The 20,703-nt window shown below is 55.4% G+C and overlaps 1 protein-coding gene across 3 annotated transcripts; it reads left to right on the forward strand.

Annotated features, from left to right (window-relative positions):
* Positions 1–1,786: 1,786 nt before the first annotated feature.
* Positions 1,787–20,638, forward strand: ANKRD13B (ankyrin repeat domain 13B). 3 transcript variants are annotated; one of them, XM_045070112.1, is made up of 15 exons: positions 1,787–1,956; positions 13,735–13,870; positions 14,000–14,124; positions 14,212–14,257; positions 14,867–15,010; positions 15,101–15,290; positions 15,367–15,433; positions 16,433–16,514; positions 17,254–17,318; positions 17,559–17,689; positions 17,802–17,959; positions 18,119–18,271; positions 18,402–18,565; positions 18,666–18,742; positions 19,190–20,638. In XM_045070112.1, exons 1-15 carry the CDS (start codon positions 1,843–1,845, stop codon positions 19,746–19,748), a joined length of 2,211 nt encoding a protein of 736 aa, XP_044926047.1. In that variant the 5' UTR covers positions 1,787–1,842; the 3' UTR covers positions 19,749–20,638. The 3 variants fall into 3 exon arrangements, with proteins under 3 accessions (XP_044926047.1, XP_044926048.1, XP_044926050.1); XM_045070113.1 differs by having other exon boundaries at positions 19,125–19,601; XM_045070115.1 differs by having other exon boundaries at positions 19,230–19,601.
* The last annotated feature ends 65 nt before the right edge of the window (positions 20,639–20,703 follow it).

Raw genomic sequence — 20,703 nt, forward strand, 5'->3', positions numbered from 1 at the left:
CCAACTCCGGCTGCAGCCACAAGACTCTGCTGACCCCTCGTGGTAGAGGTGGGCAGCGGTCCCGAGTTGCCGGAGGCGCCAGCTGGCTCCTCCCCGGCTGGAAAAAGGGGCGAGGCAGTCCACTCCTCCCTGCCTTTCCCGCCTGGGCCTGGCACCGCAGGGTGTGGAGGAGGAAGGAGAGAAGACCACACAAAGAAACCTGAGAGAGGCGCAGAGAGTTTGCAAGCTTTTGCTAGCACCTCCCACGCAAACACTTCTTGGATTGTTCTAAGTAGGGCTGGTATGGAATCCTTAATTCCTGTCCTGTTCTAAGGTGGACGAGAAGGCACTGTGCCCGGTCCGGCCACCTGTCTCATCAGCCCGCTTGCGGGCGGGGTGCGCCATTTCCCAGGGCAGTTACTATCCTTAGTTCACCCTAGTAGGTAGTGTTTAGAGTCTCATTTAGAGGTGAGTGGTCTGCGAAAGCAGAAAATTTAAGCAGTTTGTTTACGGTCAGGTGGTTAGTAAGGAGGAATTCGAACTCTGCTGTAAGGTCCCAATCCCTCCTCCCTCCGCGCTCCAGGGACTGGGCCACGCCTCTTGGTCTTTCCAGCCCTTGAAATAGGCAGCCTCAAAGGTCAATTACACTTTTACCACGGCATCGGCTGGACCCCTCTGGAAGGACCTCTCTGCCCCGGGGTTATGCAGGAAGAAGCCAGTCTCTTGGAATCTGGTCACTTCCTCTCCTGAGGGGACCACACTGACTGTAGGTGGGAAGCTGCCACCTGCTGCTTTCTCTGCCCAGTCCCACTCTGGTCCTTGCAGAGGACAGCAAATGGGGGGAGAGGACTGCCCTTCCAGCCTTAACGGTCATTCCCTTTCGAATGTCGTGTGGAAGATGTAAAGTGATTTTCTAAGAGGGCAGGGACGACTCCTACATAATATCTCAAGTGCCAGATCCCTGGTTGCTCCAAAGACCTTTGGTACTAATGTCCCGCACCTTTCTCAGGATTCCCCCCATCAGTAACTCCTTGGACTCTGGATTCCTCCTCATGTTCCACTGGGAACCCAATTCAATCCTGAAGGCCACACCTTCCCGCGCCCTCTAAGCCTTGAGCAAGGCCTGCAGCCCCTTCCCTGCCTAGCAAAAGGCAAAGCGCCCGTGGGTGGGGGTGCGTCCCGGCCCACCGGCGTCAGGACATTGTCTCAGTTCCCGCTGGGCCTGACTTCTTCCCCACCCGCTCACAGGACCAGGGACGACAGTGCCGGACCCTCTCCGGCCACCCGCCACCCGCAGTTCTACGAGGCGGACTACATGCCCCATGATGCCACGGGGCCGAGCTACAGCAAGCTCTGCCCCGGGCACCCGGGTCCCCCCTCCCCTCTCCCCCGCATCCCCGCATCTCTCGCCGGCCGCTCGGGCTGAGGGCCGGGCAATGCAGCTGCGGGGAGCCGGGGGCGGCGGGCGCGCGTCCCTGCGGCGGCGTCCCCGGGGTTCGCGCCCCGTGCGCCCCCGCGCCCGCTGCGGGCGCCTGCTCCCTTTGCCGAGCGGCGTCTTTGTGTGCGGGGGTGTGGGAGGTGAGGCGCGAGTCCGCGCCGCGCCGCCGAGCGCCCGCTCCCTCTCCGGGCGGGTGGGGGCCTCTCCGCGCAGCCCGCCACCGCCTCGCGAGGACGCCCGCGGCCCGCGCCGCCCGCACAGCGCCGGGCGCGCCGCCCCCGCCCGCCGGCGCCGCTCGCACATGCCCGAGCCGCAGCCCGGCGAGCAGGCAGCGCCGGCCCCCCGCCCCGCGGCCCCGGGCCCCGGCTCCGGCGCCGTCCCCCCTCCCCGGCCGGGCGCCGCGGCCCTGGCATGAGGAGCGGGCGATGATCCCGGCCAACGCCTCCGCCAGGAAGGGGCCCGAGGGCAAGTACCCGCTGCACTACCTCGTGTGGCACAACCGCCACCGCGAGCTGGAGAAGGAGGTCCGCGCCGGCCAGGTACGAGCGCCGTCGGGGCGCCACGGGGACCCCCACGGCCGGACACGCCCGCCGGGTGTGGGGAGGGGGCGCGGCGCGGGCTGTCCCGCCTACCCGGCGAGTTTGCAGCGCTTCTTTGTTCGTGGCCGCGGCTTTTGTGCTTGTTGACCGGGAGTGGGTGATGGGAGCGGTCCCCACCCGCTCGCCTCCGGCTCCGACGGACGACCCGCACGTGCTCCGGGACCCTCTCAGGCTGGGGTCGGGGATGCAGTGCCCCTCCTCAGCCGAGGCGGAGGGCTGCGGGGAGGGGCTGCCAGCTCCGGTCTGCGCTCCATGTGGTGCCAGAGTCCGCCTAGCAGCCAAGCGGTGACACCTCCCGCGTGAGTGTGCGGAGGTGGGCAAGGCCTGCGTCGGGGGGGGGGGGTCACAGGTCAAGGAGCAGAGAATAGGCTGTGACATTCCCGGGCATCCCAGCCCCACCCAGTGCCCTCTACCCTCACGGGTGAGCGCTACATCTGTTTGCTCGGATTGGCCAGAGCCCCTGGATCCCTCAGACCCCGGCGGCGGCTCTGCAATGGGGAGTGGAGAAAGAGAGACCACCCGCCACCACCTTCTAGAGGGAAGCCCTGAAGGGCCTTGTCCAGGTGCTGAAAGGAGCTCTCCTGCCCTCTGGTGCTGGGGCCTGGCTTCCAGGCGCCGAGGAAGCTAGGGACCAATGGGCACAGGAAGGATTTGAGGTTCTGCACACAGACCGGACTCCTTGGCCCCTGCCAGTCAGTGAGAACGGGTCAGCCACCTTCGGCTCGGCGGTGGCCTCCCTGAGGATGGGGTAAGGGATGGGGTCTTCTGGTCATTCCTCAGGACCAAGGCAGGCACATGTGGTTCACAGGTAGTTCCCAACTCTGCCTTTGGTTCCCCAGGCCACATATGGGCGTTTGGGGTGTGGGCAACTCAACCGCCAGGGTGGGAGAGTCAGAGCCAGAGCTGGGCCCAGCCTGCCCTGGTTTGTCTCAGGCTGCAGGCCGGCAGACTTGGCCCAGATCTCAGACTCTGGGGGCATGGGAGTGGTTCAGTTCAGGAGTTGTCCCCTTGGGGAACATGCCTTTTGAGGGCCACTTCCTGAGTCACAGGAAGTTCAGTTGGAGGAGCTGTCTGCTTCCCAAAGGACAAGTGAGGTGGAGAGCAAGGTGAGGGTGAGAGAGTGTGTCTGAAGTCCACCCCTGAGCCCTCAGAGCAGCAAAGCCTCCACCTCCACAGAGCAGTCCTAGAAAAGGCTGGGGTGACCTAAGCCTCCATGCCTGGTTGGGGTGTCTACTTTGCATTCTACCTCTGCTTAAACAAGGGCACTCCAAGTTGCTCCTCAGACCATGCCTCTGTTTATCTATCATAAAGGAAGTGGTTTGCCACCATAGAGTCCTGACGAAGGAAGCGAGGACTGAGCGGCAGGTCCTGGGGGACGAAGACAAACAAACCAGGCACATCGCCTGCTCTCAAGGAGACCTGGTTCTGGCGGTTTGAGCATGAACAGGGAAATACAGTACGAGGTGCTGGGTGCTAGGACACTCCAGTCTCCTCTCTTTCCTGTTTTCTTCCCCCTGAGGGCAAAAGAAGACAGGCTTCTGACACAGGTTCCAGCTGGAAGGATTTAAATCTGATCCCAGAGGAACTTCTTTTTTTTTATTTATTTATTTATTTTATTTTTTTTTTTAAAGATTTTATTTATTTATTTGACAGAGAGAAATCACAAGTAGATGGAGAGGCAGGCAGAGAGAGAGAGGGAAGCAGGCTCTCTGCTGAGCAGAGAGCCCGATGCGGGACTCGATCCCAGGACTCTGAGATCATGACCTGAGCCGAAGGCAGCGGCTTAACCCACTGAGCCACCCAGGCGCCCCACCAGAGGAACTTCTTGATGGGGTGATTGATGATTGGTCCAAGGATTGTTGGGCGGAAGGCGAGTGGCTGAATCTCCAGAAGGTTTCAGTCCCGCTCCCTTGTCTGAGGGGTGGCGGGTTCTTTTCTTGCTGAGACTGGAGAGAGGCGAAATGCCCTAGAAGAAAAGACTCATCTAGGCCTCTCTGACTGCCAGTACTCAAGTCAGCCATCTTGCTGGAGTGAAAGTGGGGTGGGGAGCCCGGGAACCCGCTGCCTGTGGGGGTGCTTTGGGGCTGCTGAGTGGGTTCCTCTTTCTCCTCCAAATGCCACAGAAACTAGGCAACAGATTCAGTCCTATCTTCACCCTCTCTGGGGGGGAGACAGAAATATAGGGCACTGGTTGAAGTTAACCCTTGTTCAGCCACAGAGGAGTCAGGGCAGTTCTCTCCCTTGTTCCGGGGGTGCCAAGAAGGGGAATGCCGGTCAGTCCTGGTAAGAGAGGCTCCTGGATGTGTCTCCGCTCTAGGACTGACCCAGAGTGACCCTTGCTTCCAGAAAGTGCACTATTCAGTCCTCAGGGCATGGGGGGCCCCCAGGGAGACCCCAAGGGGCCCCACCCAGCCCTTTCCTGCTGGGGATAGAGCTGGGGGCAGCCACCTAACATCATAATGAAAGCCCGTAGACCCTAGGCATCCCAGCTAGGTCCCCGTAGCCCCCACTATCCCAGAATACATCCCGACTTTCCTCAAGAACACAGCAGCTGGGTTTCCCTGGTCTTCACTTGGCATAGCTGCCTCTTCTGTGCTCCAAGAAAGCCCCACAGAGGCCCTCCCAGGGACAGGCTTGGCATCGCTGGCAGGCTGGGGGGGGGGTGAGTGGCACGGCAGGCTTCAGAGCAGGTTCAGTGGCTTTGCTGTCTGTCCCCCAACCCCACAGCTCTTCTTTGAGCCTGGAAGCAGGGAGTGGTGGGGAGGTGGGAGGTGCTCATCAGGGGTTTTGGTGAAGGCAAGGGTCCATGGCCACCCCCAGCCAGAACCCAGCAGGGTGATGGTTGCTGTGTGTCCTGCTTCCCGTCATACACACGCCTGTACAGGTTGCAAGGGGGGCAGGGGGCTGTAGGCCAGTTTCCCCTGTAGGCCCTGAGGTTGGCTCAGCCGGCTGTGTTCTTGAGTCATAAGTCCCTGGTGTTCCCCGGCAGGTGGGAGGTGGAGGTTAGGCTGCAAAGCTCCCAGTGGGAGGGCCAAGGGGAGCAGGGTTCCTCTCCTGGCAACAGGCACTCTGGAGGGGGCCAGACTGTGTTCCCAAGGAAACATTTTCTTTCCTCCTGGGGCTGGCTCCATCATGGTCTCCCCCCCCCCCCTCCAGCCCCCCTCCCTGCTCTCCTCAGTTCATCCTCCTGACCTAGAGGCCGGCGAGATAGATTGTGGGGGCCCGAATGCTCGGACAGAGGCTACCCCACCCGAGGTACCTGGTGTGTCCAGAGCACCTGTGACCCCCTCTCCCCCTAAAGTAGGCAGTCCCTCAGCTGACAAGTAGAAAAGCTCAAGAGGGGGAACTACAAAGCCCAGAGAGCAAGCATCGACATGTCCAGGAAGCAGGGGAGGAGTGGTGTGAGAGGAGAGTCCACGGGTGCCCCCCTCAGCCACCCAGCTCATCTCAAGGAAGTATCCCACCTCCCTGACCCTTCCCACCTACCTGGTGGGAAGGCTGGGAAGCAGTGACCACCCCAGCCTCTGGTGGTCCTCCTTGGGGCTTGGGGAGGCCTAGGAGCAGGGGAAGGAGACCAAGGCCGAGCATGCAGAAGGCTCGGTGCTCAGGGCCCCTTCACCTTTTCTTTCAGCAGTGTGTCCTTGTCAGAGTCCATCTAACCAAAGGCTTCCATTAATGTGGAACAAATTTGAAAAATACCCTGCCAGCAGCCCATGGGCACAGGAGTTATGCACTGGACAAGTCTGCTGGTCCCAGACTGTGTAGGATGCATCAGTAGACACCTGCAGGTCTGAAGAGCAGCGAGTACGCAGGTGCTGGTACACCTCGGCCAGTACAGGGACCCTGAGCGTTGAGGCAAAAGGAGTAGGACTGGCTTTTCCTAGGACACCTCTTCATGTGTGTGTGTGTCTAGGTGGGGGCCTGAGTGGAAGCAGGGCATCCCTCTGCCCAGGGAGCCCCAGCCCCTAAGCTCAGGAGAACCCCCCGCCCCAGCTTTTGTCCAGTGGAGACCGGCTGGGGTGCAGAGTTTCCTTCTCGCAGTGGGGAGGGTGGGTGTTAGGTTTCCTGAGAACTCTCTTCCTTCCAGCAATGAAATAGCTGCAGGCCTTTGCTGGGGAAAGTAATGAATTCTCCCACCTGGGCCTCGGCAAGGTGTCACTTCCACTGTAGGCCCTGCTGGGGGCAAGGTGGGGGAGCTTCTTGGTCGGGGGGTCGGTTGGGTGGATGCGGGGCCCACACCGGCCCTGGCAAACAGCAGGGCCTTGGGGACCCTGGGCTGAGCCCCTGAGGAATGGAGGGAGGGAAGGGCAGCCTGGCCCAGCTAGCACTACCAGCCTCTCTTGGGACCTCGAGGTGAGGCACCTGAGCAGGGAGGGTGGCAGGCAGCATCTGGGACTCTGTGGCTGGGTGGGGTGTCCTGCACGCTCCCTGGGGCCTTGTTAGCAGCAGCCAGGCAGCGGCGTCTGGGGCAGGGCTAGTGGGACTCCAAGATGACTCGGCTGCAGCCTCATGGGAGGACTCCTCCTGACTTCCCCAGCTTGGGAGCTGTGGCTCCTCACTCCCACGCCAGGACTCAGGGCCCACCTAGGTTGGATGCCCAGGGCCTCAGCCCATCCCATAATAGGGAAAGAGTAAATAGTGCTCTCCCTCCTGTGTGGGGGGCTGGTGTAGAGGAGAATGGGGGGGTGGCTAGCACCTCGATCTCTAAGCCAGAGCTCACAGGGCCATGCGGGCCAGGCACACTACATCCCCCCTCCCCGCCTCCCGAGGTTCCTAATATATTTAAAAATGAAGAAATGAGGCTGCCTGGCTGGGTCCGTGAATACAGCTTGTGACTCTTCATCTTAGGGTCATGAGTTCAAGCCCACAGTGGGTGTGGAGTCTCCTTACAAAATTAAACAATGAAGAAATGCCAGCACAGGGTTATGAAAATTATACAAATTACTTAAATTATTTATAATATTTTGTTTTTGACAATGGAGTTCATTCTCATGTTTTAAAACATATTTAGCTGTTATTAGAGGCTTGTCAGGAAAAAGTGGTAGTCCTCACTCCAGCCCTCCCCACCTTTCTCATTCCCTGGAGGCGATCGACCACTTCGGACTCTAGACTGTTCTGTTATTTACTTCTGTAATTATAAACAATATACGTCTACGACTATTTATTTGTTTGTCAGTTCTACATGTTACTACTTTCCCCTCCCCAGGCCTCTTAAATATAGTCATTTATGCATTTGTCGAACAAATACCTATGAGGTACGAGTTACAGGGCAGGCACTATCAGGGCCTGGGGATGTGGCATTGAACAAAACACAAGGGACCCTCCCTCCATGGGGCTTACAGTCTAGGTGAGGGAGATAATGAAAAAAATGAACAAGCAATCTAATGTGGGAAGAGGACTAAAGCAGGATTAGTGGTGACAGAGAGATACACAGCAAGTGTCATTTAAGACGGGTTGTAAGGGCAGACCTTCGGAGGAGGTGACATTTGAGCAACCACCTGAATGGGGTGAGAGAGAGCGCGCTGTAGCCACCTAGGGTATCGACAGAGTGGAGTTCGGAGGAGATATGGGAGAGCATAGGAGTTCAAAGACTTCAAGGCTGTTGGCTGTTGGATTGCATTCCAAACAAGATGGGACACCTTGGGAAGGTTTTGAGCTAAAGGGTGTCGGCGACAATGGGTCGTGTGGAGAACAGACCTAAGAAGCCAAGAGAGGAGTGAAGAGACCAGTGAGGAGGCCACCAGGTGAGAGAGAGGGTGGCCGTCACCAGGATGGTAGCCTCAAGGTGATGAAAACTGAGAAGAGGTCGATCTGTTTTGAAGGTAGAGCCCATGAGATCAGGTCTATGCTGATGGATTAAATACAGAAAGTGAGAGAAAAGGAAGAGAGAAAGACAGTTACAAAAGTTTTGTTTGGGGTCGCCTGGGTGGCTTAGTGGGTTAAAGCCTCTGCCTTCGGCTCAGGTCATGATCTCAGGGTCCTGGGATCAAGCCTCGCATTGGGCTCTCCGCTCAGCAGGGAGCCTGCTTCCCTCTCTCTCTCTGCCTGCTTCTCTGCCTACTTGTGATCTCTCTCTGTCAAATAAACAAATAAAATCTTTAAAAAAAAAGAATTAAAAAAAAAAGAATTATTAAAAAAAGTTTTGTTTTTACCAAAAAAGGGGGTGAATGGAGGTAATATTTCCTAGGAGGGGAGAATTGGGGCAGGTGCAGCTGTCCAGGAATGGCTGGAGTGAAGGCGAAGGAAAGAGGAGAAGTCGCGGGAAGTCGGGATGTCCCATTTTGTCTCATGAATTCAGTTATCTTTTCGGATATTTCTGAGGATGTCAATTACTCTTTTCCCTCCAGAAACTCTTCTCCTGTTTCCTGCATTGACAGTGTTTCCTCTGGGTTTTTAGCATCTATTTGCACGTTTTTGGTATCTTTCATGTTGGTGGCTTTCCTCAAATGTCCAGTCACCCTTGGCTGTTGGGGCCTATTTAAGAATGGGGGAGTGGAGGGTCGCCTGGGTGGCAGAGCATCTCAGGGTTGTGAGATTGAGCCCATGTCTGGCTCCACACTCAGTGCGGAATCTGCCTGGGATTCTCTGCCCTTCTCCCTCTGCCCCTCCTACTTACACACTCTCTCTCAAATAAATAAATATAAAAAAAAATGCAATGGTGATGTGGAGCTTATTGATGCGTGGGTGGTACTACTATGTAACGATTGGCTGAAAAGCTGGCCTGCTTATTGTAGGATCCCCAGATGTCTGTACCAGAGGTCTTTGGTGCCTCTAGTGTCTCCAAAGAAGAATTCTCCAATCTCCTGCTAGGCGTGTCATGGGCAGTGGTGTGGAGGCAGGAAAGGGACTGGGCTTTCACTGTTCTCTACTTTTTAGCCCCATGACCTCATCTTCAGGCCAGTGTCCCCAAATCCAGTGCATCTCAGGCTCTGTTTCTATGGAGAATGAATTCCCAGCATACTGTGGAACGGAAGGGGGCCGTCTCCCAGCTTTATAAGATTGGGGAGAGGGCCAGGGGTTCTGAATTTTAACCAGCTCCCCTGTATTAACTCTGGGCCTTACTCATAATCTGCCACCCTCACTGCTTGCATGTTCTGGACATTTTAAGGCTGATCTGGCCCGACACTCACTGGGGTTCCCCTATGTGAATGCTTGGCTTCTAGGACCCTCTGCTCCCCTAAGTCACTTGCAAAACCCCAGCCACTTTCCACATTAAGATGTGTTAACATTGCTCGTCTGCTAATATGTCTTCTCTTTACTTTTGTGGGTTTTAAATATTTTATTGACATTCTTATAGGTATAAGAATTTTCCTTTTGGGGCACTCTTCATTCCTTTGTACAGATCTAAGTTTCCATCTGTTAACATTTTCCTTCCACTTGAATTACTTCCTTTAACATTTCTAGCATGTCTTCTGGTGATAAATTCTCTTAGCTTTTTCTGTTTGTCCACAAAAATCTTCATTTCCCCTTTATTTTTCAAGGATATTATTCCACAGGATAAAGAATTCTAAGTCAACATTTTCCCCCCAACACTTTAAACATTTCTTCCTGTTGTTTTTTAGCTTGCATGGTTTCCCTTGAGAAGTATTCCGTATTTCCTGTGTTCTTCATAGTGTGTCTCATTTCTCAAAAGGATTTTAAGATTTTCTTTTTAACTACTAGTTTCCAGCACTTGATTATGATGGGCCTTGGTGTAGTCTTCTGGGTGTTTGCTTTGCCTGGAATTCATTGAGTTTTCTTGGTTCTGTGCGTTTATCATTGTGATAGTTTGTGCAAAAAATTACCACAGATTGGGTGGGTTAAAACAAGAAAATTTTATTTTCTCATTGTTTTGGAGGTTGGAAGTCCAAATTCAAGGAGTCAGGAGGGCCCCACTCCTTCCAAAGGCTCCAGGGGAGAATCCTACCTCGCCTCTTTCAGCTTCCAGTGTCTCCAAGCATTTCCAGGCTTGTGGCTGCGTATTTCATTCTCTGACTCCTCTCTACATGGAACTTCTCCCTTTGTGGATCTCCCCAAAGACATCTCTTTGGATACAGGACCCACCTGGATAGTCCAGGCTAATCTCCTCTTGAGATCCTAAACTTAATTTCAAATCAAAGACCCATGTTCCAGGATGCCTGGTTGGCTCAGTTGGCTAAACGTCCAGCTCTTGGTTTCTGCTCAGGTCATGATCTCAGGGTTGTGAGACTGAGCACTGCATCAGGCTTCACACTCAGTGCAAAGTCTGCTTGTCCCTCTCCCTCTGCCCATCTACCCTACCCCTCATGTACATGCATATGCACACTCTCTCTCAAATAAATAAAATCTTGGGGTGCCTGGGTGGTTCAGTCATTAAGTGGCTGCCTTCAGCTCAGGTCATGATCACAGGGTTCTGGGATCAAGCCCTCTCTGGGGCTCCTTGCTCAGTGGGAAGCCTGCTTCTCCCTCTCGCACTCCCTCTGCTTGTGTTCCCTCACTCACTGTCTCTCTCTGTCAAATAAGTAAATAAAATATTAAATAAATAAATAAATAAAATTTTTAAGAAACCCCAAAACACCCATGTTCCAAAGAAGGTCACAATAATAGATTCTTGGGGTTAGGGTACAAACAAATATTTTGGGGGGACACCACCATTCAACCCCCTCAGTAATTTAAAAAAAATTGGAGGGGTGCCTGGGTGACTCAGCGGGTTAAAGCCTCTGCCTTCAGCTCAGGTCATGGTCCCAGGGTCCTGGGACTGAACCCCACAATGGGCTCTCTGCTCAGCAGGGAGACTGCTTCCCCCACCCCGCCCCCCCGCCTGCCTCTCTGCCTACTTGTGATCTCTGTCTGTCAAATAAATAAATAAAATCTTTTTTAAAAAATGGGGAAAATGTTTAATGTTATCTCTTTAAATTTCAATTTCTCTTTAAATTTATCTCTTTAAATATAAATTTAAATTCTTTAAAGATTCTATTTATTTATTCAAGAGACAGCACGAGCAAGGGAGAGAGAGAGAGACCATGAGAATGAGCTGGGGGAGGGGTGCCTGGGTGGCTCAGTGGGTTAAAGCCTCTGCCTTCGGCTCAGGTCATGGTCTCAGGGTCCTGGGATCAAGCCCCACATCGGCCTCTCTGCTCAGCGGGGAGCCTGCTTCCTCCTCTCTCCCCGCCTGCCTCTCTGACTACTTGTAATCTCTATCAAAAAATAAACAAAATATTTAAAAAAAAAAAGAAAAAAGAAAAAAGAATGAGCTGGGGGAGGGGCAGAGGGAGAAGCAGACTCCCTGCTGAGGGGAGAACCTGATGTGGGGCTCAATCCCAGGACCCTGGGATCGTGACCTGAGCTGAAGGCAGACGCTTAACGACTGAGCCACTCAGGTGCCCCTAAATTTAAATTTTAAAGAGATAATGTTATCTATTTAAATTTCCTATTTCTCCTACTTCCTAATCCTATCCTTTTGGGACTCCAATTACACATATGTTAGAATGCCTTATAGTGTCTCACAGATTGTTGAGGCTCTTTGAATGTTCTTCAGTGCTTTTTCCCTCCTCCGTGCTCTATTTCTGTTCTGTATGCTGTAGTTCTGTTGTTATATCTTCAAGGTCACTGATTTTTTTTCTATTCTGTAGTGTCTAATCTATTGTTATTTCCATACAATGAATTTCTCATTTCAGATATTTTACTAATCTCTAATTCTTTCCCCATTAACATTGTGTTCATGTGTTTCTGTAAACTTACAAGCACATTGAGCCATTCATCATCTTTATCATTTTTTTAAAGATTTTATTTATTTATTTGATAGAGAGAAATCATAAGTAGGCAGAGAGGCAGGCAGAGGGAGAGGGGATGCAGGCTCCTTGCTGAGCAGAGAGCCCGATGTGGGGCTCGATCCCAGGACCCGGAGACCGTGACCTGAGCTGAAGGCAGAGGCTTAACCCATTGAGCCACTCAGGCGCCCCCTTTTTTTTTTTTTTTAAAGATTTATTTATTTAAGAGAATGAGATGGGTGGGAGGGACAGGAGAGGGAGAGAGAGTCTCAAGCAGACTCCATGCGGAGCAGGAAGCCTGACTTGAGTGCGTAATCTACAAGTCTGAGATCGTGACCTGAGCCAAAACCAAAAGTCCAACACTTAACTGACTGGGCTACCAAGGTGCCCCATTTTTATAATTTCTGAGTATCTCTTGATTATGGGTCATAGTTTCCTACTTCTTTGCATGTGAAGTAATTTTTTCCCTCATAGTTTGTAACTGGGCATTAGATGTTGCAGACGTTATCATGTTAAGCATGTAGATTTTATTTTCTTCCTTTAAAGAGTGTTGGGCTTTGTTCTGACCAACTAAGCTAGGTTATTTGTATATCAGTTTGATCCTTGTGAGATTACTTTTAATCTTTATTAGATCATATTTAGATGAGCCTCTTCTCTCAGGATGGTTTAGCCCTCCTACTAAGGCATCCCCATTCTTGGGTCTCTGTGCAAGGCCCTGGGCGAACAGCAAAGACTCTCCACTCTAGCAGGCTGGAGCTTGAATGTCTCCCGCTCTGAGACATGAGAACTGCTCAGAATTTACCACCCTATTGCTCCTTTTCTATCCAGCATTGCTGAGTGTCACTCTCCGCAGGGGAGTTTAGTATTCAGCAAAGACTCAGAGAAGCCCCGTGCAGATTTCTGGAGCTCGTTGTTTGCACAGCTCACTCCTTCCTAGAACTCTGTCCTGCAACTTCTGGCTACCTCAGCCTCTCTGAACCCCTCTCTCTGTCTCCTCAACTCCTCAGCAAGACTACCATGCTCTGCTAGAGATGCCCCTGCCTGAACTGCTATCCAGAATGTTCCTCCAGGTAGAAATCTAAGCAATCATAGGGCCTGCCTTGTTTGTTTCTCTTACTCGAGGGATCACAGTCCTGGACTACTTGGAGCCTACTGTCTGAAAACAATTATTTCATGTATTTTGAAGCAGTAGTTTTCTCTGTTTATGGGAGGATGATTTCAGCTTATCTTATCATGGTTGCAGTAGAAGCCTTTTGACTGGCATTTTAATCAAGTTTGGGGAAGGAGAGAAGGAGTTATGTGATGTGGTCAGTTGATTGTATTTAGCTAGAGACCTCAGACTTCTGAAAGATATTTAAATACTTATGTTTCACAGACATGTGTTCATCACCCAACAAAAATCTCATACAGTTAATCATGCTATTCACAAAGCAGTAATAGGATTTGTAAGAAAATAAAAAAGTTAATACATAGTGTTCCACAGGCAAAGGCCATGGGTTTGAAGTGGTACCATGAACATACTCTTTCATTCTTATCGATCTATTACAGCAGCTGTTAAACCTCACTCCATGACACATAAGAGATCTAAATTGATAGCCCACCCTGAAGCTGTGGTCTTGGCCCTGTAGGCTGGGTCCTGCCTCAAGTGCCCTCCTTGGCCAACGGCCTATCTAGGTTACCCTTGAACCCAAGGCTTACTCTTTCCAGGCAGCCCACTTCGGAGCTTTGGAAGAGTGAACCCAGTCAGGGGAGCTTGGTGGATGGGAAAGGGTCCTCCCTTTCTCCTCCCTTTCTCAGAGCTGCTTCCTGCCCCGTCCTGCAGGCCTCTTTTCACCCACCTGATCCCCCGCGCCTTGTGTCTGTCTCTTCCATTGCCTGGTGAGGTGGGCAAGGCTGGGCAGCGGGGTGGCTGGTGCATGTGTGGAGGCTGCTGGGCTTGGATGGGCTGCTTCCGAAGTGACCGGGAATCCATCTTCGCCTCCTTCTCCAGGTGGACATCGAGCAGCTGGATCCCCGCGGGCGGACCCCCCTGCACCTGGCCACCACACTGGGACACCTCGAGTGTGCCCGTGTGCTGCTCGCACACGGCGCAGATGTGGGCAGGGAGAACCGCAGCGGCTGGACAGGTGGGCGCCCCTGCTCAACCCAGCCCCATGGCCAGGGTCTCCCAGCTTCACGTCCTCCTCCTCGGTGAGCCAAGGCGGGGGCACCCCAGGCAGGGTTCTGCCCCATGATGTCACATCTTTGTCCCCCAGTGCTTCAGGAGGCTGTGAGCACCCGGGACCTGGAGCTGGTGCAGCTGGTGCTGCGGTACCGGGACTACCAGCGCGTGGTGAAGCGCTTGGCGGGCATCCCTGTGCTCCTGGAGAAATTGCGCAAGGTGAGGGCCTGCTGCTTGGCCTCCCCGCTGTGGCCCTCAAACCCTGTCTCTGGCACAGGCTGAGGCACTGTCCTTCTCATTCTCTAGGCCCAGGACTTCTACGTGGAGATGAAATGGGAGTTCACTAGCTGGGGTAAGGGGGCAGAGGGGGGGCCTCTCCTGGCATTTGCCTGCCTCAGGACTTTTGCACCTACTGCTCCCCCCAGGCGGGGAGCTCTCTTGCCATTGCTCTTCCTGGGGCTCCTTCTCATTGTTGAGTTCCCAGCTCAGTGCTACCTCCCTAGCTAGGCCTTCCATGCTGCCTCAGACGCTGTTGGAATTCCATTATTATCACCTCCTTTACTTTGTAATGATTTGCTCATTTGTTTGTTACTTGTCATTCCTTGGTCGAAGGTAAGCTCCCAGAGGGCAGGGGTCCTGTCTTCTTCAATGTTGTATCCTCACTGACGAGAATAGTGCCTGGTACACAGTAGGTGGTTAATAAATATTTGTTGGAGGATGGGATACAAGATGGAGTGAGTGAATTAGTGAATGGCGGCTCCTAGGGACGTGCTGGTAGCCGGGACTTGCCTGTCTCCGGCTGCAGGTTGCTCACGTCAGAGTGACTGGTCTACATTCATGTGGGGGGCGCTGGGGAGTTCTCTTCTCCTTTCCTGGTCACACTGCTGACCCTGACCCCTGTGCCCCAAAATGGCCCAGTTTGGGCAAACTGAAGTCACCTCTGACCTTCCCTTCTACCTAGTGCCCTTGGTGTCCAAGATCTGCCCCAGTGACACGTACAAAGTGTGGAAGAGTGGGCAGAACCTACGGGTCGATACCACGCTCTTGGGCTTTGACCACATGACGTGGCAGCGAGGGAACCGCAGCTTCGTCTTCAGGGGCCAAGGTCAGGCAGGCAGGAGGTGTGGCAATGTGGGAAGGCTAGGGACACCCCTCTGCCTCCCTCCAACACCCCGTGCTGTTCTGTGGCTGGCAGACACAAGCGCCGTGGTCATGGAGATTGACCATGACCGCCGGGTGGTGTACACGGAGACCCTGGCCCTGGCTGGGCAGGACCGTGAGCTGCTGCTTGCTGCCGCCCAGCCCACTGAGGAGCAGGTGCTTAGCCGGCTCACAGCCCCTGTCGTCACCACACAGCTTGACACCAAGAACATCTCCTTCGAGAGGTGAGTGGGCACAGCCTTTGGACCCTTGAGCCAGCCTGCTGAGGGGGCCCTCACCTGGATGACTCTGCTTCCCCAGGAACAAGACTGGCATCCTGGGCTGGCGCAGCGAGAAGACAGAGATGGTGAATGGGTATGAAGCCAAGGTGAGGCCACCGCTCCCTGATCCCAGAGCCCCCCTAACGCTGGCCTACAGCGAACTGGGCGGGTTGTCCTGATTACCCTTTCTCAGCTTTGGAGGTGCAGAGGCAATGCTGTGTGGAGGAAAGGGCACTAGACTAAGAGGCCAGAGTTTACTGAGGACTTACTACATTCACATTCAAGGCACTGTCCCCATGTTTATTTGTATGTATGTATGAATACATGTGCGTGCACATGGGCGAGCATACACACCCACACATATACGCATACACTCTTGTTTAATCTCAACAGCCCTTTTGGGAAGGTGCTATTATTATTCCTGTTTTACAGATGTTTACTGAACCTTTCCCACAGTGTCCCAGTCCCTCTTGGCCACAACTGTGGAGTAGGGTATTGGCCCACTGTCTGACGAGGAAACAGGCTTGAGTGGTTATAGGATCTATAAAGGGTCGCACAGCTCTGTGGCAGAGCTGAGGTTCAGACCTTGGCTGTCTGACCCCCAAAGCCAGGCCTTTACTCCTGAGGAGACTGTGTTGGTCCCTCTGGGGCCCCTGTCAACCCCGTGGGGTCATGGTTTCCTCCTGGAAGGCTTCCCTGGCCTGCTAGGCTGGGCTAAGGCCTCTGCTTTTGGTTCCCACAACCCTGTGCTTCCCCCTCGAGAGGGGGTCTCACACTACGTTATAACTGTCCCTTTTCTTGTCTTTTCAACTAGTGTATGAACCCCAAAAGGGTGGGGATTATCTGCAGTTGTGTTCATTGACCCTGTACCCTTGATGCATGTCTCAGAGCCTGGCACATAAAGGCTCCTCACAAAATGTTTGTTGAATGAATAAGAGAATGGATGAACGACTTCATATATTTACTTGTCCAAAGGCTGGGAGATTGGAGCAAACAGCTGGCCCCCAGTGGGCCCTCCCTCACTTGCAGGAAGTGTTCAGAATGCCTTAGGGACAGGGGCTAGGGTACCGGAATTGTCTTTGAGCCCTTTCCTCCTCTGTCCCTAGGTGTATGGGGCATCCAACGTGGAGCTCATCACCCGGACGCGGACGGAGCATCTTTCAGAACAGCACAAGGGCAAGGTCAAAGGTAATGAAGCAGAGGTAGAGGGGGGAGGTGTGAGAGAGCCACGCGCCACTCGAGTCCCTCCATCAGTATTCCCTGTGACATCCCAGCCAAGGCGAGGATCCCTTATTCACACAAACACGGTTCAGTTTCAAGTGCCAAGTGCTAATAATTGAGTGACTGCCTAGAGTGCAGCTAGAAGATTCTGGGCAGCATCTGAGCTCACTGGGAGAGAACGTGACAACTGGTAACTGCCGTTTCTGCATTGAGTTTGGGGTGGAAGTGTCACGTGTGCTCTTCATGGGTCATCCCCACGTAATGGCCTGCCACTGCTCCTCTGTGCCTTGATACCACACGTGACTCTTGGGCATCAGCGAGTCTACCTAGAGTAGAAGGACGGTTCCTACCTCACAGGGGAACCGGATGAGGTCATTAAGACGGAAGTGCCTGAGGGAAAACACACACAGACACCCGCATATCCCAGCACTGCTCACCAGAGGCAGGTGTTTCTTGTCCAATGTCACCAACCTGAACCCTTTTGGAAGCTTCTCCTGAGGCCCAGGCCTATTTTTATTCCCGCTGTGCCGTAGTGGTCCTGGTCCCTGTCCCCTGGAGTCCTCAGTCACCTTCAGATGCAGGTGCCAAGCGTTTGGTGTGGCTGAGTAGTCCTCCCCACCCACCAGGAACCAGCCTACTCCTCAGGTCTCAGGGGCTGGCATTGTGGAGGGTCGCAGTGTCCTCTGAGATTCCACATTTCTTGTAGGCTGTAAGACACCTCTGCAGTCCTTCCTGGGAATTGCTGAGCAGCATGGGGGCCCCCAAAATGGGGTGAGTGCATGTCAGGGGCCCTTGTGTGGAAGGGTGTGGCTGTGGCTCAGGAGACAGCCTGGGAGGCGTCCTGCAAAGCATGGCCTGTGAGGGTCCATGTTTCACCCTGCCTAGGGTCATGTGAGCTGCACGGTGGGCCGGTTTGGGGGAGGGGTAAGGCTCTGGGGCTCAGGATCCCAAATGGTTGGCCTGGCATCAGAGACTGAGAAAGGCTCATGGGCTCCTCCTCATGTGGTACAGACCCTGATCACTCAGACTCTGAGCCAAGCCAATCCCACTGCCATCACTGCAGAAGAGTACTTCAACCCCAACTTTGAGCTTGGCAACCGGGACATGGGCCGCCCCATGGAACTCACCACCAAGACCCAGAAGTGAGGCCCCCTGATGATGCTGGGGAGGGGTGGGCCGGGCAGGGCTGGGTGGGGTCTCCAGAAGGTACTGGCTTCTACTATGCCCCTCACCCCTTGGGATCTGGGGGGGCAGGTTCAAGGCCAAGCTGTGGCTGTGTGAGGAGCATCCCCTGTCCCTGTGTGAGCAGGTGGCCCCCATCATTGACCTCATGGCTGTCAGCAATGCGCTTTTCGCCAAGCTCCGGGATTTCATTACCCTCCGCCTGCCGCCTGGTTTCCCAGTCAAGATTGGTGAGACCCCACCCCCCATTTCCTCTAAGCAGCTAGTGTGTGTGTGTGGGGGGGGGGGGTCTGTGTGTGCGGTGGGTAGGGCTTAGATAAGATAAAGTTTGAGGGTGCCTAAGGTGTGAGAAGCCAGGTAGTGGCACCCGACTGTTTCTCTATCCTCAGAAATCCCAATCTTCCACATCCTCAACGCTCGCATCACCTTTGGGAACCTCAATGGCTGTGATGAGCCCGTGCCATCCGTGCGAGGCAGCCCCAGCAGTGAGACCCCTTCCCCAGGCAGCGACTCGTCCAGCGTCAGCAGCTCCAGTTCCACCAGTGAGACCCTCCCCATCTGCGTATCTGCCCTCACGTGCCTCCCCACCGAGCTCTGGCCGGCTCCCTTTCCAGGCCGTAGGCCAGAGGGGGTGCTCTGGCAGCGCTCTGACCCCCGGCCTGGTGCCCTCAGCCTCGTGCCGTGGCTGCGAGATCTCCCCCGCGTTGTTCGAGGCCCCACGTGGCTACAGTGTGCTGGGCGGCCAGCGGGAGGCGGCGACCCGCGACGACGACGATGACCTGCTGCAGTTCGCCATCCAGCAGAGCCTGTTAGAGGCGGGCAGCGAGTATGACCAGGTGCGTCCCTGCTGCGCTGCGCCGCCCCGCGCCACGCCGCCCCACCAGACTGCGGACCCCAGTGCCAACCTAGCCAACGGGTCCCCATCACTCCCTCCAGGTCACTATCTGGGAGGCGCTAACTAACAGCAAGCCGGGCACTCACCCCATGTCCTACGAGGCTCGCCGACAGGACAGGTCAGTGTCCTCTAGTCCTGACCTAGCATTCCTCCCCCGAAATAACACACGCACGGAGTCCCTCAGGACCCTGTTGCAGTGGGCGAGGACACCAATAGCTGGGCAGCCCCTCGAGGCCCCAAGAAACCGGGGTTCCCTCTGTAAGACCCCTACTGGTTTGCAGAAGGCGTCTACCCCCACCCTTTCCTCACTGTAAGCAGCACTCCCAAAGCGGCCTCAAGGCCTTCAGCCCCCTACCTGGCAGGATGTTAGAGCTGGCATTCTAGAAGCTGCCCACATGAGCTGGTCCGCTGTCCACCGGGAGGATGGACTTGGAGGGGATGAGCTCTGTCACAGCCGGGCGGGATTCAGGGAGGTGATGCAGGACTCATCCCCGCCACAGGATGGGGACGTGGCCTCCTCTGTCCTGGGACCGCCACGCTGTCTCCCGGCCCCGCTTATGGGCAGGTACGCCCCGGGACCCTCGACGTATCTTACCCGCCCCCAGGAGCGCCCCGCCGACGCCGCAGCGCCAGCCCGGGCCCCCAGCCTCGGTGCCCAGCCCCAGGCCCAGCCCGCGCCCCGGCCCGGGCGGCCACGTGTTCCGGAGCTACGACGAGCAGCTGCGGCTGGCCATGGAGTTGTCTGCGCAGGAGCAGGAGGAGCGGCGGCGGCGCGCGCGCCAGGAGGAGGAGGAGCTGGAGCGTATCCTACGGCTCTCGCTGACCGAGCAGTAGCGCCCTCTGCAGGGCCCATCGGCGCTGCCCCGCGTAACCCGCCGCGGAGCCGGACTCGCCTGGGCCTGCGTGCCCGCCCGGCTGCGGCCGTAGACTGGAGCCGAGGCCTGCGGGCCGGAGAGGCGCCCCTGGCACAGGACCGGGAGGGCCTCGGCGCGTCCGCGGGATGCCTGTCGCGGCCAGGGCCCGGGAGGCAGCTCGCACGCCCCGGTCCCCCTGCTTTGCTGTATCCTGATGCCCACCACTCTATCTTGGGCTCAGACTTGTCCGAGGGGGCCAGGCCGTCCTGAAGGGGAGCCGGGTCCTCAGAGGAGCAGTGTCCCCCAACCCTCGCTCCTTCTGGCCGGTCCTCCTTTTCTGCTCACAGAACCCATTGTAGGACACTGTCCATGAAGCCTTTGCATCTCCGCTCTTCACCCCAGGGGGGCAGCTGAGCTCCCCACGTGCTGTGTTGCTGCTTTGTCCCAGACACAAAACAGCACGTCAAGGGCCCAGCTCCTCCTTCACCCCGGCATTTCAGCGTCAAGTGCACTTAGCGGGGTGCCCGGCTTCCCCAGCCCCCCCCCCTTCCTGGGTCTCAGGGTGGTCCCAGTTTCTCCTTGGGTGGCCAGAGGTTGGCGTCCCCATCCCCAAGGCACACTTTTGTGATCAGGGAGGGTGCCCAAGGTGGGCCCCCGGGCCTGGGCAAGGCCTGCTTCCTTCATGATGTCTTGGCAAATGGGGGACAATATTTGCTCTGGGGGCGAGCACTAGACCCTGTCCCCTGGCCCTGCTTATGGGCAGGTGCACCCTGAAGCCCTCTCACCGGCTCAGGGCCCTGGCACCACCACCCACCCCTTCCCACCAGCTGCTGCTAGCCCTCTGTGGTCGTGTGTCCCACCTGCCCCCAGCCAGGGGCTGACTCTCAAACCCTTCATCCAATGGTGCTAACCCCCGGCTCTCCCCTGCCCCACCCCACCCACCCAGAGAAGCACAGACCCCGCTAGGGGCAGGGGCCCACTGCACACCCTTGTCCGCCTTCTCTCAGGCTGGCCTTCCTGGCTCAGCCAGTGAGGCTCAGGAGGGACACAAAAGGGATAGAAGAAAAGAACAAAGAGAAACTGTTCCTCTCACCTCCTTCCCTGATGTCAGGGGCACCAGACTGACTCTGAGGCACAAATAAAAGAGGCTTCAAACCCGAGGCTTTTCCTAGCTGGCTTTACTGGGGGAAGAACACCCACCTATGGGTTGGGGGAGGGGTTCCTT

This window comes from Mustela putorius, unplaced genomic scaffold, assembly GCF_011764305.1.
Source record: "Mustela putorius furo isolate JIRA1106 unplaced genomic scaffold, ASM1176430v1.1 tig00003962_pilon_pilon_pilon, whole genome shotgun sequence".
In the NCBI taxonomy this organism is placed as follows: domain Eukaryota; kingdom Metazoa; phylum Chordata; class Mammalia; order Carnivora; family Mustelidae; genus Mustela; species Mustela putorius.